Below are 17,249 nucleotides of genomic sequence, written 5' to 3'. Positions count from 1 at the left end.
CAGGAAATTAGTGGAAAAAGTTGTATACAAAATAAAGATGATGTCATCTTACTCCTGTAACAGCCACTGGACAGGTATGGTTAAAGATTCTGCAAGAATTCTTTAGACTGCAAGGCAAAGACTTTGTATTTCAGTCACGTATAATCTGTGTTTCAAAGGGTCTTCTCTCTATTTTCTTGAAGATCATAAGCCTGGGAAGCTGCTTTAAGGAGTACAAAAGAGATGTGGTTTTGCACTGTGGAGACTCCGCAAACAAACAGTGTTTTATCCCTGTTTGTGCTATCCCTATTTCACATTCACTTTGCTATTTATCTTAGTACTTGCACAGAAAGCTGTCAAACTGTTTTTTCCTACATTAAATGTGACACAAATTTTGAACAGAGAATTTGTATCACTTGAGGGCAGAGCACATACTGATTTTTTTTAGGGGGTTTTTGAATCAACAATCCTTAAGGAGGTTCTACGTAAGACACTATTCTACTCCTTGACTTCGGAACTAAGAAGAACTCAAAAGAAACAGTTTCCTCCTGTTTCTTTGAAGACAGTGTATTTGGAATAGGGAAAAATTAAGATATGGCACTCTCCTGGATTCAAGTCCTGCTTTTGCTCTAGTAGATACCAACTCCACAAAAGGAGGGAGCCTCTTCAGGAACAGAACTGAGGTTTTCAGGAAATTATTTCTGAATTTCAAAGAACCCACATTGAAACAAAGTGATACAGACAGCATACTTAATTGCTTTGTAATAGCAATAATAATAATAAAAGTTGTAAAAGCTTTCAAAATTTGCTGTGGGTCAGGTCTTACTAAATACTGCAGGTCTCAGTCAGGATCATATCACGGTTCTGCCATGTACCACAAAACAAATGTGGTTAAATCTTTTGGTTTGGACCAAATAATTTTCTTGCTCAACAGAACACGTAAGAGTTCATCACAACTTCTTCACCCCACTATGGATCCAGGAGTTAAGGCCAACATCTATCAGAGACAGTCTAATGCAGCAACCCAGGTACATGATTACTCCCATGGATACAGCATGCAATCAATACTCACTTTTAAACTGCTTTATACCTCAGAAGTCACTAACTGACACATTTCATCTGTAGACTCCCCTTCCAACTTTATACACTGTCCTCATAAGTTGCAGCCCACAGCAATCAGGCACAAGCAGTAGTTGTGACACTACAAGCTGACTTACCAGCTAGCACAACTGGTGGGTAACCACAGTTGTGAAACATCTGTGGAACTAGGGTGAGATCCCAGTTCAGCTATGGTTATAGATGCAACTTCACAGAAATTAACATTTTAATGTCACATGCTTTCTCAATATAACTGAAACATTTTTCCCCAAAAGACTTGTACATTGGCAAAAAAAAAAACAAACCCAAACCAACCAAATAAAAAGTTAAATTTAACAAGAGAGTAAAAAAAAAAAAGCAAAAAACCACCAAACCCAAAAAACACTCGACCAGTTTTGCTCCCAATAACTTGCAGCATCAATAGTGGAGCCAGAGAGTGAACACCAATGTACAACTAACTTGAGGGAGAGGAAAAGCTAGGTTCAAAGGGAAAAATTTAGATCTTAGGTAGGTGAAAAGAGTTTGCTTTTTTGAATAATCATGTGATCTTGTAATATCACCGCTACACTTGTAAAAGGAACATTCACTGCCACATTCACAGGGCTGAGAACACACTGAAACAACACTGCATCTCCCAGATTGTTCTAGTTTCACAAGGCTATATCCTGTAGGATGTGAGAGAATGAATCCAAAGGACAGGACATGCAGTAAAAAAGCAGAATTATGACAAAAAGGTATTCTAGTGTCCAAGAATAGACACCTAATAAAGCAGAGATAAACCGTAATAGATAACACTATTGCAAATGGTAGTACTCTGATAAAATTAGGTTCTCCATAGGCTACACCAGCATTTAAAGAAGTATTTGTTTCCTACCCAGGACATTTAGATTTGAGTAGTGTGAAATCTTAGAAAAAGTCTCTTGAGAAAGGGCAGGTGGATGACAGAGCTGTCCTAACACCAATGCAGGTCCTTGTGCAGTGTTTGACATTTTTAAAAGAGCAAGGTGAGTATTAATACTTCTAGAATTCTCTCTACACCAAGCCCACCTGAGCTAATACACTTCTGCCAAAAGCTGAGGATTTAATTAAAAGCCCAAGTGTACCCAGTAACTTAATTAAAATAGCAAGCAATACCGAGTGATTCAATAATGTATGTGTATCATTTTGTTTAGCCCAATGAAAATGTGTGAAAGATAAAGCTACTAATAAAGAACTGGAATGAATAATGGAAGTTTATATCAACATACTGTACGTCTTGTATTAATTCTGTTCTCCTGAATCCTGCATGTATTTTGACTTCAAATCACCACATGCTGAATATGACTCCAGGTTTGCCTTTCAGTATATTTCCTGAATTGTATTATTTATGTCTTGTTTTAAATAGCTTTCTAGAGGTTGCACTGTATTGATCCACAGTCTGACATCAGCTAGGCTTGCCGGTCAAATCACTGGAGAGAAGCAGCTCTCTTAAACCTAAATGAAATTTATTTTATGTCTTTATCCCCTATTTACACCTTATGTCCAGGGTCTCTTAGATTACACATTCTGCTCCACGCAAGCTTTCTATTCCTGTGACCTCTTGCAATCTATGTCAAGAGTAATTCTTCTTCTAACCAAAGGGAAATAGAGCTCCATTCAGAGCTCTATTTATACCATAAAGGAAAATAAACACTTACACCTACACTTCCATCCTTCCCCTTTAGTTTGTGTGTGTGTGAACCAGCTGTAGTTCCTGGAAAAAATCCTGACTTTTTGAGGTAAATTTTGACAATTCCTTTCAATATCCATTTTGTCCTCCGAGTTCTGATGCTGCAATTGGTGTGATGTTTTTCCTGTACTTCTTCCTATGAAGAATTTATATTTTCACCAACAAAATTCACTGGGCATCATTCCACCCTACCTAAGCCTTACTTGATGATCAGTTTAACTAACTTGTAATGTTCCTTTGGGATGTGTCAGATTATTATGCCATGGTTTTGGGCCTTCTCTGTTTACTTCAGATATCAAGCATATTAGTAAAATCAGTACATCCTTGCACAGATATTTGTTAAAATATGGACAAATGTGTTTGATTCACTTTGATGGGGGATGCAGTACCTAGGCAGTATCTCTCCTTTTGAAAACAGACTGCTCCGGCCCTCTGCCAACCAGCAGGAGCTTTCTAAGTGCACAGCCATGGAGAAGCTGTAACATTTTGACTTCAAATCAAATCCTGTGAGACTGCATAAATAGGAACACTGTAAAGAAAGAACTTTGATTAGTAAAGGTAGAGCACTTTAACCTTCAAAAATGTTTCCTTGAACATCTGGCAGGTAGGTAGCTATTATCTTCATTTTCTGATAAGGAAAAGAAAAAAAAAAAAGACTCAAAGACAGAGCAAATTTCTTCCCTAAAGGTACTGAAAGAGACAAAATTAGAAGTAAGATAGTCTCAGCTAGGCCATGCATCTCTTGTGTAAGTAAGACAATTAAAAATTGCATCTTCTTTTACTTTATTCATATGCTGCTTTCTTCTTTAACCACAGTACAGGTATGTATGAAAGAAGAGACTTAATGTGGCACACCGACAAAATGCTTATTTTTTCCCCTCATACTATAGTATAGAACCTGAAGGGCTTACCACATCAGTAATGCAAAAATAAAACAACTTTTTTTTGGTTTGTTTTTAAAAGGAACATGCTAACTTGTTTTATTTAAGGAGAACTCAAGGACTTAAGAGACCAACTGACCATTTCAATAACATGTGTTGATTGGGACTGAAGAAGGTAACTAACATGCTCACTATACACCACTGAATCAGGAGAGTCGCCTGCTGCAGAACTTTAAGTAGCATGGTGGGAGAAATCAGAATCAGCACATCCTGTAAGAAAGCCACCTTAGTTGAACAAGCTGGGGGAGTATAGTAGAGCCTTTTCAAACTATTTTACGATTCCTAATTATAAGCAGACCATGAACTCCATTTACACTTTCAAAGCTGTGGACAGATTTTCTAAAGCTTAGGCACTAAAGTGTTTTTTTCTGAGTCCTACACTTGGAACCCATCAGTCACCAATTTGTCAAATGCTTTTAATTTCTAATATTTTCAGAATACATACTACTTGGACAGACCAACACTAGTTAACAGCTCATATTCCCTATCAAATTATAATATTGAGATAAAACCTTTATAAAATAAAACAAACCAAAAACTCCTTTCAGTTTGAAGTCAATCTTCAAGAGTTTTTTAACACTTGCAGGACTGTAAGCTTGTAAGCTAAGCTGCAGGCATTACCAGAATGGCTGAGGCAAAACACCTATTCTGGGAGCAACTATCTTAGGACAACAGTCAACAGAAGACAGCTGAATATGGTAAATCTTAAGGCCTGGCAGGAAGACTTGCCAGAATTACAGTATGCAACCAGTTACTAACAGGATTTATTTTTCTTTTAATACTTCTTCTTGAACTGGTTGACTCATAATCTCCAGAAGCAGTGCACGTATTTAATGTTAATCAGTAGAAGTATATTTGTTATACCAACACATAATCATGTCCTGAAGGCATTTTGGTTTGTACCAGATAAACCTTATCCATCTAGAAAGTGAATTGACCAGCACCATTGCAAATTCTTCTCCAGAGGAAAAGGTTCCATGGAAATGGAACCACAATTTAATATTTTACCAAGTTTTAAGAGAAATATTAGTGTCAATACATGTTGGACTACTTTGTACAAAGATTGTGCAGTTGTCAGAGCTTTTATTTTTTCTTCCTTATCTATTCAAGTTTGTTTCTTTCTTCCTGTCCTTTTGAAGATAATTTCTAAATTAACTGAGTAAATCAAATCATTCCAAATTTATTTGGCACAATCCAAACAAATGCCTCATCTCCTGTGTTTATGAGCAAGCAGCTCTGTTACACAAGTTAAGAATCTGCAGCTGGTTTTCTTCCACTTGTTTTATCACTGAATTACAGTGAGACTTCTTATCTGTCTACAGTTATCTGTAGAAAAGGTACAGTCTCTTTTGTGGGGACACATTTTGTTCCTGATGGCTACCAAAAACGCTTGATATGAGTCTGTTCTTTTTTCCTCTTACCCCTCTGCTTAGCAGAAGACCAGAACAGAAGTGATGGACACTTAAAAAAATCCCAAGAAAAGAATTCCACCAGGTTGTTACAGATTTATACAAAAATAAATTAAAAACAGGAATGTAGAAAAATAAGCAGAGTAACATACCAGAACACTCTTTTTTATACTACTTAGCTATGCTTATGAGTTCGTGTGAATATGTATATGTATATGCATATGTAGACGTGAGAAGAGTTTCTGAAGTGGTTTAGAAGGTACGTTTGCCAAATATTTAAAAAAAGTTTTGCTCCTGTCCCTGCTAAAATTAAAGATTTTTACAACTTGGTTATAATGCTTTCTCACAGTGGTTGGATCTCCTTTAATTTGCATTTACTCATCAATGTTTTAAAGTCCTTTCCATTGTTAATTATATAGAGACAGATAATTTGGCAAGCACCAAATTATCTTTAGAATGCACCAGACTTAAGTCAGGAGTTGGTTTAGGATTTGGTAGGGAATTTTGTAAGAGATGTAATGCCAGTTTGTTTCTAATGTTGTTCTAGTGCAAGATAAATGTATTCCCCATGGGTTTATTCCTTTGTCACCTTAAGGTCAGCTTTCCTTTGAGCTACTTTTTTCAAGTGACTTCTCAAATTTGTGATTTTGTTCCCATGAGTAACATCCCTCATGATCACTGCTCACATAAAAAGGAATGTGGTGCATTCCTGTACAGAAATTAATCTGGAGACTTCACATGCATTTTTTGGACATACATTTTCCTTATGCACTGTCTTAAGTTTTTTGTCTTATTTTAGTAATCAGAGTATCTTTGTTTCTCTCAATTATTCTTTTTCTCTACTTATTAGGTGTTTATAATTGCCTGTCCCACCCCCCTTATTTTTCTGTTTGTTTTCAATCAGCGTAATTAAACACATATTTACTTTTTTTGGGCCCCTCCAGGCAAGTAATCTTAAGATTACTGAGACTTAGTTTGTTCCTTTACCTCCCTATTTTATACTCTTTCACAGTTCAGCTTCTTCTTTATCTTTCATTTTCCTACATGAATGAATTTGTCATCCAAGCCACGGTACTATGCAACATGTACATCTTGTACTACTATGGCCTCTTCTCTTTATTTTCCATTCTTCCAGTCCCCCCTCATCCAAGTAAAGAACAAAGAATCTTAAAGGTTCTTATGCATTAACCTTATGAGAAACAAGCCACAAAGTAGTTGGGTACCAACTGAGTTATCAGCTGTTCAGACATGTTGATTTTCTGTGTTGCTAAGCTGTAGTAAGCAGCTTGCTTTTAAACTTGTTAGAACTAGAAACCGTTTTATCAATACAATCTTACCACTTTGATCACATCTTGATGAGACATTTCACTAAGTTCTAATAAAAGTTTATCATGAGATTTATCCAGTTTGCATTGAAGTCATATTCAGCACCATCTCAGAGACACCCAGCATACTGTATGCTGTGAAGACTAAAATCTGTCCTCTTTCTAGAGAAATGCTTTAGTAGTTAGATCTAAATCACAATGAGCAGTGGACAGCGATCTATGTGGATAAAGTTATATCCACATAAAATTCCTAGCGAGATAGGAAGGAAAGTTATGCTCTTATAAAGGAGGAGTCTGTGGTGTACCCCAACAATGTCCTGAGCCATCATTCCACACATTCAGCACAGCAAGGCAGACTATGGCTAACCAGCCAAGTGAGACTCTCATTTCCTGACTTACAGTCTTACTGCTGTAGAAGCCACTTGTGAATGTGCATCCCTTCTAATCCAGAAACACACAAACACCAATACTTGCCAACATCTCACAAATAAAAATAGCAAACCAACATGTTTTGCCTTCACCGATGCCCGAGGTTAGCAGCTACTGCAGTCTCCACCAAGAGCAGTGGTGAACACAGAACTGTTCAAGTCAGTCTGTATTCTGGGCAGTTGTAATTTGTTACAACAGAACCTCAGCCAGTAAAATTCCAAAAAAATCTTTCTTGTCCACACAGGCAAGAAATACGGTAATGAGCATTTGATCAGCTTGCACAACAACTGAGCAGTTAGATTTTTAAGTCTGATCAAACTGGAAGGTTTCAACATCTTCCCATCCTATTAAGCATCTACTGTGGCCAAAGAACATGAAAAACTTGAGATTCCTATCTAAGAAGCACACAAACAAATCAGCAACATCTCTCTAAGGCACTGCTACTGAAAGCTAAGGCTTGGCTTACTTTCCAGGGCTCATTATCTTGGCCACCTCGCTGATTGTCAAGAGTTCTGGCTAAGTGGACTTCAAGCTACAGACATGTAGAAATTCCTTTACCGATCCTCTAGAATATCCTCATATATCTTCTGCAATTCTAACAATATCTAAAGAACACTGCAGACTTCCATGTGTTGTCTTTACACAGCAAGTGATACCAGAACTACTTGCTGTAAAATACTAAGCCTCTGCCATAAAATTAAGCTATCCTTTCTAAGCAAATTACTTCTATGGCTTTGAAGTTTAAAGTTCATTGTCTTTTAAAAATGTACAACTTGACTAGATGCATATTGCTACTAAGACAAGGCCCATAAATTTACCATGTTATTTGCAAATAATCAACCTCTCTTTTTCTAAAACACCTTTCCAGAACTCTGTGTTACCTAGCTACCTTCACTCACAAATTCACTCCCCCTCATTTTAAGCAAGTCTGTGGTACCACCTGCTTATCACATCACTGAACTGACAACTTTATTTTCAGATGAAGGATCAGCAGTGACTGATTTTGGACTGCTTACACTTCCAGCAGAAATACTGTAATAGAATGTAACTTGAAGAATAAGATTCCTGTAATTTCTTGATAACGGCCTACTAAATCTAATATTAAATAAATACATTATTTCAATACAACTGTTATCCATCAGAAGACACTACGCTGTTGAAGGCCTGCCCAAAACCAGAGAACATCGCTGCCTGGAAACCATGCCTAGTGTAACTGTCATCTAGAAACGCTTCACAGGAAGATGGTTTTGTTCTAGCAGTGTTGATTTAAAGGTTATCCAGTCAGAGAGGCACAAAATGGGAATTCATTTTAAAATTTCTCACTGAAGCTTGCAAAGTGCATCAGCAATTAACAAGTCCTATCACTTCTCCCAATTCGCTGTGTGAAAAGGCTCAGAACTCGTCTTACAAATTGCTCTTTTGAAGATCAAAGGGAAGCTGAATTTGTCTGTATGTACTCTGGATGAGTTTGTAATTTACTGGAACTTTCAGAGGAGGCTTGGCAGCATGCTCGTTTGACAGCCCCAGGGCACAGGATTCAGGGGAGCTCTGTGACTCTTCCCTTCCGAGTTCCTTCCTTGGCTTTAATTGGCACCTCATTAGAAATTAATGAAAATGACATCCTCTGTTCTTCCTGCTCCAGGCATAGAACGCTACAAAAAGGCCCATCACAATTCATAACACATTCAATTTATATAGCAATGGCTCTTAAGCATTATTTATGAGATGTGAATTTCTTGTCAGCAGTTAATAACTTGTACGGAGCGGAAGCAGAACAAAAAGAGATCTTGAGAATGTGTGTATGTATGTGTGTATGAAAATGAACAAATTTTCTACATCTGAAAAATTTTTGTGTTCAAAATGTCTGAATTTGAGGAATCCTTGCTGGTTTTTCTGGTTTTTCAGTTTCTGGTGAATTGTTTTCCTTCATGACAAAGCCCTGCAGCAGTGCCAAATCTGTCTAAAATTCCATGTAGTGTCAAAGGAACAAGCTCAGCAGCATCACCTCTCTAAGGACAGGTCTTACAGGAGACAGTAGAGCCAACATAGCAGTCTCTCCCAAAGATCTCTGAATTTGGGATAAAGAAGTAGCCCACTCCCTCTGTCCCCTTTTAAAAACGTTGTGCCCTGTTGGACAAGTCCCAGCTATGCTGGATTAATATACATCTAGATTAATAGTATATCTACATTAAGACATTGTCCAGCAGGTATAGACTTTTCTTTCCTCTATGACTCTCTAAAAATCTCCCTCTAAGAGTCACCAGGACACACCAGCACGAAAGACTATTTCCAGTACTTCTAACACTGAGGCAAGATGATGTGTAACAGCAAACAATAAAATTGCTGTTCTGTGGAGTTAATCTAGATTTTAACAACAGTGTTTCAGACAGCTTTGGACAACATAGTATTTCTGTGGTTAATCCTTTTTCCCTACATCCAAGCAAACACACATATTTGTCCTTCTAAAGCTCGTGTCTGCCCTTTTATTGATTCTGACTATCAGCATTTCTTTAAATGTTTAAAGTTGAGGGGCTTTTCCACTTTTTTCCCATTGCTTCAGTTAAGGATTAAGATGCCAAGAATTTAATAGCAATGGTACAAAGTTCAGATCAAACAGTGTTCTACCTTGGCCATTACTTTTGAAGAATATACAGGCTTATTTTACACCAGTTGATTGTATTTCCAACTCTTTCCGTTAAATACACATCGTTACCACTGCTTCACATTATGACAAAAAGGATAACCTGATCACATACGGATTTAGAAAACATTTTAAATTAATGAGAATTTTAACATATTCATTCTTGCCTGTCTTCTTCACCCCCTCCCCAGGGTTTCTGAGCTGGCTTGTCATTCATGACCTACAGCAACCTAGTTTTACAGATAGCAGGGCAAAGTTACTGAGAATGGTATCTAAGGCAGCTCTCTAAAATGACAAAAGCTGATGGGTACTGGTAAAGCAGTTCAGGTGATATGAAGCTGAGATGACCTGTGCTGCCCAATGGTAGGGTTTTGTTTATTTATTAACTTTACTACTAAAAATAAGTAGCGCAGGGTATGGCTACTTTCACATCACAAGAGAGCATTTCATTACAGGTAACACATACGTACTGAATATGGTATTAATTGTTACAGCTGCACGGATAAACAAAAGATCTCCAGTCTTTTCAGCCCTGTTGTAAACATGGAAATAAGGCTCCTGTCTCCCACTTCTCTTATTAAATGTGTGGGATAGAAATGTTTATTATACATACTTTAAACTATATAGGATGTAATATATAATGTAGGAATGTAAATTTTCTTTTCCTCACTTATTGCTGAGGAACTCAGAATTTTTTGTTTCCTATTCATGTTTTATTAACACATTTTATGACCTTTAACAGAATATTTCCATAAAGCTGTATATATCCGGTGGAAACAATTTAAAGAACAATTTCTACAACATTCATATTGCAACAGTGTTGAATTGTGGAACTACTTCAAGAAAACTTGAGAGGAACCAACTAAATATGTTTGTCATCCAATTAAAAAAAAAAAAATAAAAAAAAGGCAGGTCTTACTTTATAATTTGAAAAACTTTCCTGATCAATGGAAGGACTTTTAAAAAGTTGTTTTCAACTTCATTGCTCTTACATAGCTCCAATTTTGCAGAATGAAGGAAAGATTAATGATAGAACATAATCTCTAAATCAGCTTTTCTTCAATTCTCCCCAAACCTGTAAAACTCTCTTGTTCCCAGCATTAGGGAGGATTCTTGTATCTCTGCCAGGTCCCTGTAAGCAGCCTCAAGACATCCGATATGTGACAACAGAAGACCAGGAGCAGAAACTCCTGCCTCTACCACGCTGAGCAGGAAAGGCCATGCCAAACTATGTCACTGACAGTGCTGAATTTCTTTAGTTTGGTAAAAATGTTACTGGACACATGATTTCCATAATAAGGATTTCAACATTACAAGTTTTGATTTCATGTCTGGTGGCTTCAGAGATTATGAAGTTCTACATATAGAACTTCAGCAGTTCTCCAATAACTGAAACAAAGCCTGTCTCATGTCCAAAGGAGCACAACACAAAAATAATCTCTAAAGGTTGAAGACAAATGCTGAAGAAAAGAAGAAAGGATAACATGGGATCTTTGCAGCTATCACTTTCTCTTCACTTGTTATTTAGAACTCACTTACACACTATATAGAACTCATTTAACTGGGTCTTTGTAACTAGTTTAGTTAATCTGTTCTCTCCCCACTGATGCTCTGAAAGACATGCCTTCTATCCAGAAAACATTTTAGTACAATATCCTCCAATTCACAGGTGCAATGTGAATTGCACTTATCGTCTATGCAAATCCTTTGGAAATTATCCCCCTGCTGAGACACAATGAAGTAACTAAACAAATTTCTCTGCATGTATCGATACAAGCATGGTCAGAGAGCACAAGCATAAGCTTGCAATACATGACTATATGAAAAAATAATTAGCAGGTAAAATTACCCTGTGCATTCTCACTGGGTCTGACAAGCACATTTAAACCCGTTATAAACACAATTGCTCCATGAAACAGAGAGCATCTCCTCTGCAATCCAGTCACATTAATTATTGTTTCAGAAAGATTATTTGCATGTAATATGAAACCCCAAATTAGCTGTCTGCATGAGATTATCATCATCAATTCAATTAGCTGAACAGTGTCATCAACTTTGGAAACGCCAGGGTGGATGACTAAGAGTATGGATGCACAAGTCTTACCCTCCAAGAGCTAACTATGAGAGAGCATTTTCAGTTAGAGTGGGCTTTTGTTTAAACTTTTTAATAATAATGTAATTATAAAATGCAGAATGTAGATGCTGACCTATGTTCCTTAAAGCTCTGTAAAAACCTTGTCATCCTTGCGTATTTACTGACGTGCTTTGTGTTTCTTCTCCTGTCAAGTGGGTATGATGCTCTCCCGCCTTACAGGGACTTCTGAAGCTAAATTCATTAACATCTGAGATCTCTTGAGACAAGGCAGTACATCAAGGCCAAGTTTTAAAGGGGAAATTAGACAGGAACTAATTATAACTTTCTGCCACCAGTGGAAGCCACGGCTTCTGTTTAAAGTTATCTTTGAAAGATTAACAAAAAAAATAAATGCAGGTGTTCTCTGTATTTCCACTTCTGATACGGATCCGAGCACAGCTGCGTTAGAAAGCCAGACGCTACTGACAAGCAGTACTCACCACAGCGACATGATCCCAGTTCCTGCTGTACTAGCTCCAGTTTTGTTTGGCACTGGAAGCATCGGCGTCTACTCTTCTGTTTGGATCGACTGGTTTCTTCAGGCCTGTCATTACTGTCATCCAGTAGCCGTGGCCGTTTCTCAGGAGAAGCCTCACTCTCCGACTGTGAATCTGTTGTATTCACAACAAATATTTTAGGAAAAATATTAGAACTTCCTTGCTGAGGCATCCCTCTGGGCAGACTGAAGGTATACAGCTTGCAGCTGGGGTCACCACCAAGCAGCAAGATACTTCCCATTTTACTGCATATACCCATTTGCTTAATAATCAAAATGAGGATCAAATAAAAGACAAATTATCTTTGTCTCTTCTAAGAACACCTCCTGCTGGCAATACTGAATATAAAATGAACTGATTAGCTTCCTTCCAGCCATGGCTGGGTCACAGAGAGATATATGTAGAGTATACACTGTCCTAAACAACTGCAGGCTTCATCTGTCGTCTCTTTTAGTTTCTCCTGTGAGCCACCTTGGCTCTCCCTGCACAAACTAACTGAGTAGGCTGCTGATGAAATGCAACTGAACGCAGGTTTGACCTGTATCCTTCCCTGGGCAGGAGGGAGATTTTTAAGGCACAGCATGTAAATTATATCTCTTATGACCAAAGGCAGTACATGAAAGCACCTTACTGTGCTTTCCTCTCTTTCCACATGGGTAACAATTTAAATCTAAATTAGCATACACCAACAATACAAACCCAAACAAAAGAAGCCCAACCTGTACATGCATGCTATGAATTCAAAGTGCTCAGCTATTTTTAAAGAACTAGTCAGAATATTACCTGCATTAACAACTTCATAAATTTCAGCTTATAACACAGTAAGTGTGTGGAAAACCTTAAAAAGTTAAAGTTCAGGACTATTACATCAGGTAATGTAGTGCCTTTTTCTGTTGCTGTTGTTTGGGTTCCCCCCCCCACCCCTTACAATGGATATATTGACCAGAGCTCTTGAATGGCACGAGATGCACGTTACTGACTGGAACATGGCATACCCATGCCTTGTTTTCGTGGCATGTCAGAGGCAGTGGATTTCAGCAGATCTGCAGTTCTACAATCTGAGTCAGGTCAGGCTAGAAGAGACATTTTCCCTTCCCAAACCTGTGCATAGCAGAATCAGTTCTGTATTTTGTTTTAATAGAAGCTGCAAATAAATTTAATCCAAACTATACTAAAAATTAAATTGTTGGTAGTAGTGTTGCGAAGAAACTAACTGCTGAAAGCCATTACTGCAGTCACCAAGGAGAAAAAAAGGGCATTATTTCAGTTAAATCCTGAAAGGACATTAATCCAACAAGTAACAAGGTAACTATATGTTTTTGGCAGAACAGTAGCTGATTCCTATTGCATGTTTTTACCTTTAAGTTTCCATTGCGTGGTGTCCTGTGCTTATGGAAAACATGTCTACTTTGTGTTGACTGCCCTGGACTAGCCAGGAAAAGATAACTGCTGTGGCTAAAGCACTGTCCATATCCTTGTTATTTCCATGACCTTATCTGATCCACTGCTTATCACCATCATGACTTTCCTTGAACAAATATCTAACGAAGTCAGACTAGGAATACCTGCTAGCCTCTCCCTCTGGGGTATGCTCTGTGAACTTTCCCTGGTCTTTCATACCCAGTATAAACTAACCCACTTCTCTTACCTGTGTTTCAGACCTTGTCTCACAGTGTTTTCCAGTTGCTGGACTCCAATATTACACCCATGGCAAACAGACAACTTGCCTCGCTTTGGTCTACTTTATTTCTGCCATAAGGTATGCTGAAAATGTGCTTGGCTTTACAATAAGTGCAAAAGTCTCCACGTCTCAAATTTCACAGAAAAGTGAACTGCTTTCTGCACAGTATACAGGTGATAAGTTTTTATTAAGCTGCAATAATTTATCTCATGTGTGCCTCAACACAGCCTTCTTTTTGATCAATGTCATAGATTACATAGATTTTGTGAGCTTACACCTCACAAAATGTATCTATTAGGCCTAAACTAACATTCAGTACATAACTTACTCTACCTCTGCAGGCTCTGCAGGAGCCTTGGCAAGGAAAATAAAGCAGTATATAATGAATTCATACAGCTATGGAGCAACTAGCCCTGCCTTAAATTAAATCTGTGCAGATTCTCTGTCTCTACCCAACCCTACCCTCCAACTGGCGCCTTGTGTACAGCAATCTGGCTGACTCAGGGCTCTGTGTAAATCTGTCCCAGCCCACCTTGCTGCCAAAGATGGGGAACTACAGGATTTGTAGTTTATCCATTACTCAGAGAAACAGATATGCTGCCGTTTTGAAAGACCTGCCTCCCACACAGCTTTGCTTCTGGAAACATGAGCCATTCTGGGAATTCTCAAAAGCAAATTTGGCATTCTGAATTAAGCCGATGGAAACCATAGTGGTCTACTTATAATGAAATCCAAATAAGGGATTTTTGTGTATGACTCAACGAGTGTCTATCAGTTAATGAAGCAATGTGCCTTACTGAGAAAAACAGCTACCCCAAGTCAGACTAGTAGTCCTATAATTAAAAGATTTTATTATACATTTCCTGTTAATTGGTAATGACTAACTGAATAGTAACATAAGTTGGTTAATATGGCAGAAATGAAAATTTAGATATCTCATTTTTTAAAACGCATATGTTTTTGCCATAAAGAGTGCCAGCACTGAGGTCACCTTAGCCTGACTCTCGGGGCAGTGCCAGCCATCTGGTCACTGCCTGCACAGCACCTTGAACACACGAGCCCAAGCCAATAGTCATTACAAAACCAACAGTACACACGCTTCCATCTTCTCATGGGCAAGAACAAAAAGTGAGGAGAAATCATGGATCAGAAATCAGAACTTCTAGATTCAGTCCTGCACGCATTTCTTCCAGATAATATTTCTTTCCCCAATACTGACACAAGCAATACAGGACACAAAATAAATCTTCCAGCACCTGGAATCTTGCAACATTAAATTTCAGAGATCTGATAGCAAAAGGAAATTGTCATGCATAGCTTCACTGCCTGGATTACAGAAAAAAAATCCCCTAGGAACAGGGTGAAGTGCTGCAACTAGACTCAAGAGTAAATTCTCAGCGTATTAAACAATAAAAACGGCTCCAGAGAAGAGGATCTTTTCGGCCAGTGACTGAGAGTGACTTCCCTTAGAAGAATGGTTCGTGCAACAAGAACTACTTCTTGCTCTGCTTTTAAGAAACATTTCCCACACTCAACTTGCATTTTAGTATTACACCTAACCCAACAAATACCCAGTCTGAGGAAAAAAAAAACAAAAACCAAACTTTCCTTTTACCTGGAGATGTCAAAAATCATAAAACTCTTCCATAAAAATAAACAACAGAGCCATCCCCAAAATTTCACAAAGAAATTGCTCAGCTGAGTAACTGTCACTGACACTCATTCATCACAATTTCAATTCAGAGTTAAGAAATAAGGATTCTTCTATATCTGAGGATGAAGATTATTCTAATTGTGGTGACTCCCACTTGAAATGAGAGAATGAAATAATTCAGCCAAGCAAGACAAACTGGAGGCTTGTCTGGAAACAACAAGCAGAGCAGTGTTCTTAAAAACTGTTCTCTCTTAGACAGAAACTCACTTTTGTTCTGTACTGTCACTGAATCCCACTCTAACTCTCCTGCCATGGTGGGGTTTGCAAGCTGCATGCACATGGCTCCACTAACAATCATGATGGCTCTTTCACAGCATTTTGAAGAGAGGGTGGAACACTCTACGCTGAGCAGAGGCATGGGCAGACAAAACATAACAGGGAAGGAGGAAGGAAGGAAGAGGTGGAAGAGTTTTAAGAGGAAGAGGAGCCCTCTTCAGCTGCTGCTTGCTTCAAGAATGAGATGAAACTGTTTAATCTCTGGTTTGGTGACAGCTTTTGAGTCACTCAGGGTTTGTTCTTTTTTTCTTTTTCTAGAGAACCCATCACACTGACAGACTGGTATTTACGATCTCGGCTGCCTGTGCAAACAGTAAGAGCAGTAGTTAATGAACCCTCAAACATCACTGCCATCTTCTCTGAAACCATTTTAAAAGCAGCTTGAGCTGTTAAAACCTCTGTCCATGAAGAAACTTGCAGTCACAGACAATAACTACATAATGGGGATTAACTAAAGTTTGAGCAATATCTTGTTCCCAGCTTCTAGTTTTGATTTCCCAACCCCCCCATTATTCCATTTTTAAATGAGGGATTACTTAATTCCCTGGCATGTTGACCATGCATTAGAAATTTCATCTAGAGGAAACTGCCTTGTTACAAATCTTTTCTATCACATTTATCAGCATCATCATTTAAAACAATCTGCTCTACTTCAAATGAACCTAAAATTAATACAGTTGTTCCAAAACCCATTGTTGACAATTCATGAGACAGAAATTAGAGATTAACATCTTACGAGCCAAGTGACAACTGTGACCACCTGAGTTCCTCCCTGTTGCTGTATAATGCTGTGGAAACAGTTATTTTGAAGCTTGGATACTTACATTGAGATGAACATCTCGTCCTCTCACACGATCACGACTGCATCTCAAAGCTGCGTCAGGAACCTAAGCACGCACCTCTTTGGAAGCACTCACACTCATCAGAAATCTATTTCTTTTGTGATTTCATCTCAACTTTTCTTAAAACCCTACAGACAGATGTCTCAAATTTGGAAACCAACCCTTTTAACCACACAATCTCTTTTCTAGTACCACTGCAGTAACCTTAGCACCACCATTTCACTGATTTGTTGTTTCTTTTCCACAGAGTTTAAAAAGCAATTGCACCAAAACTCATTATCCCTATGCAATGCAGAGTAGGGAGACCACATTGGAAGAGTCCCTACAGAACTCAAGTCCCATCTGCCACGTCTTTGCCTAGGAGGCTCCCTGTGAAATCACTCTGGAGACTAAAAATAATCCCCAAAAGTTGCATTACAGAGTTATTATTTCTGAACAATTACCAAAACCATTCCAAGTTAGTTGTTTCCAACTCCAACCAGTAAAAACAACCAACCAATAAAAAACCCCCACAACTTTTAGCCTGTTTGAAATACATAATTGTAAGAGTTGCTGCAAGATGTTCCAAATGTGAA

General features: G+C 38.1%; 1 protein-coding gene across 5 annotated transcripts in view; it reads right to left on the bottom strand.

Moving 5' to 3' along the window:
- Window positions 1–17,249, bottom strand: part of ZFAND3 (zinc finger AN1-type containing 3) — a 142,255-nt gene that overhangs the window by 12,704 nt on the left and 112,302 nt on the right. For all 5 annotated transcript variants that reach the window (XM_030499217.1, XM_030499218.1, XM_030499219.1 and 2 more), the window contains one exon: window positions 12,105–12,275. In XM_030499217.1, the coding sequence (XP_030355077.1) occupies window positions 12,105–12,275 (171 nt within the window). The remainder of the gene's footprint in view (window positions 1–12,104; window positions 12,276–17,249) is intronic.

This window comes from Strigops habroptila, chromosome 10 (assembly GCF_004027225.2).
Source record: "Strigops habroptila isolate Jane chromosome 10, bStrHab1.2.pri, whole genome shotgun sequence".
Lineage (NCBI taxonomy): Eukaryota > Metazoa > Chordata > Aves > Psittaciformes > Psittacidae > Strigops > Strigops habroptila.
This window is presented reverse-complemented; position numbering and strand designations above follow the sequence as displayed.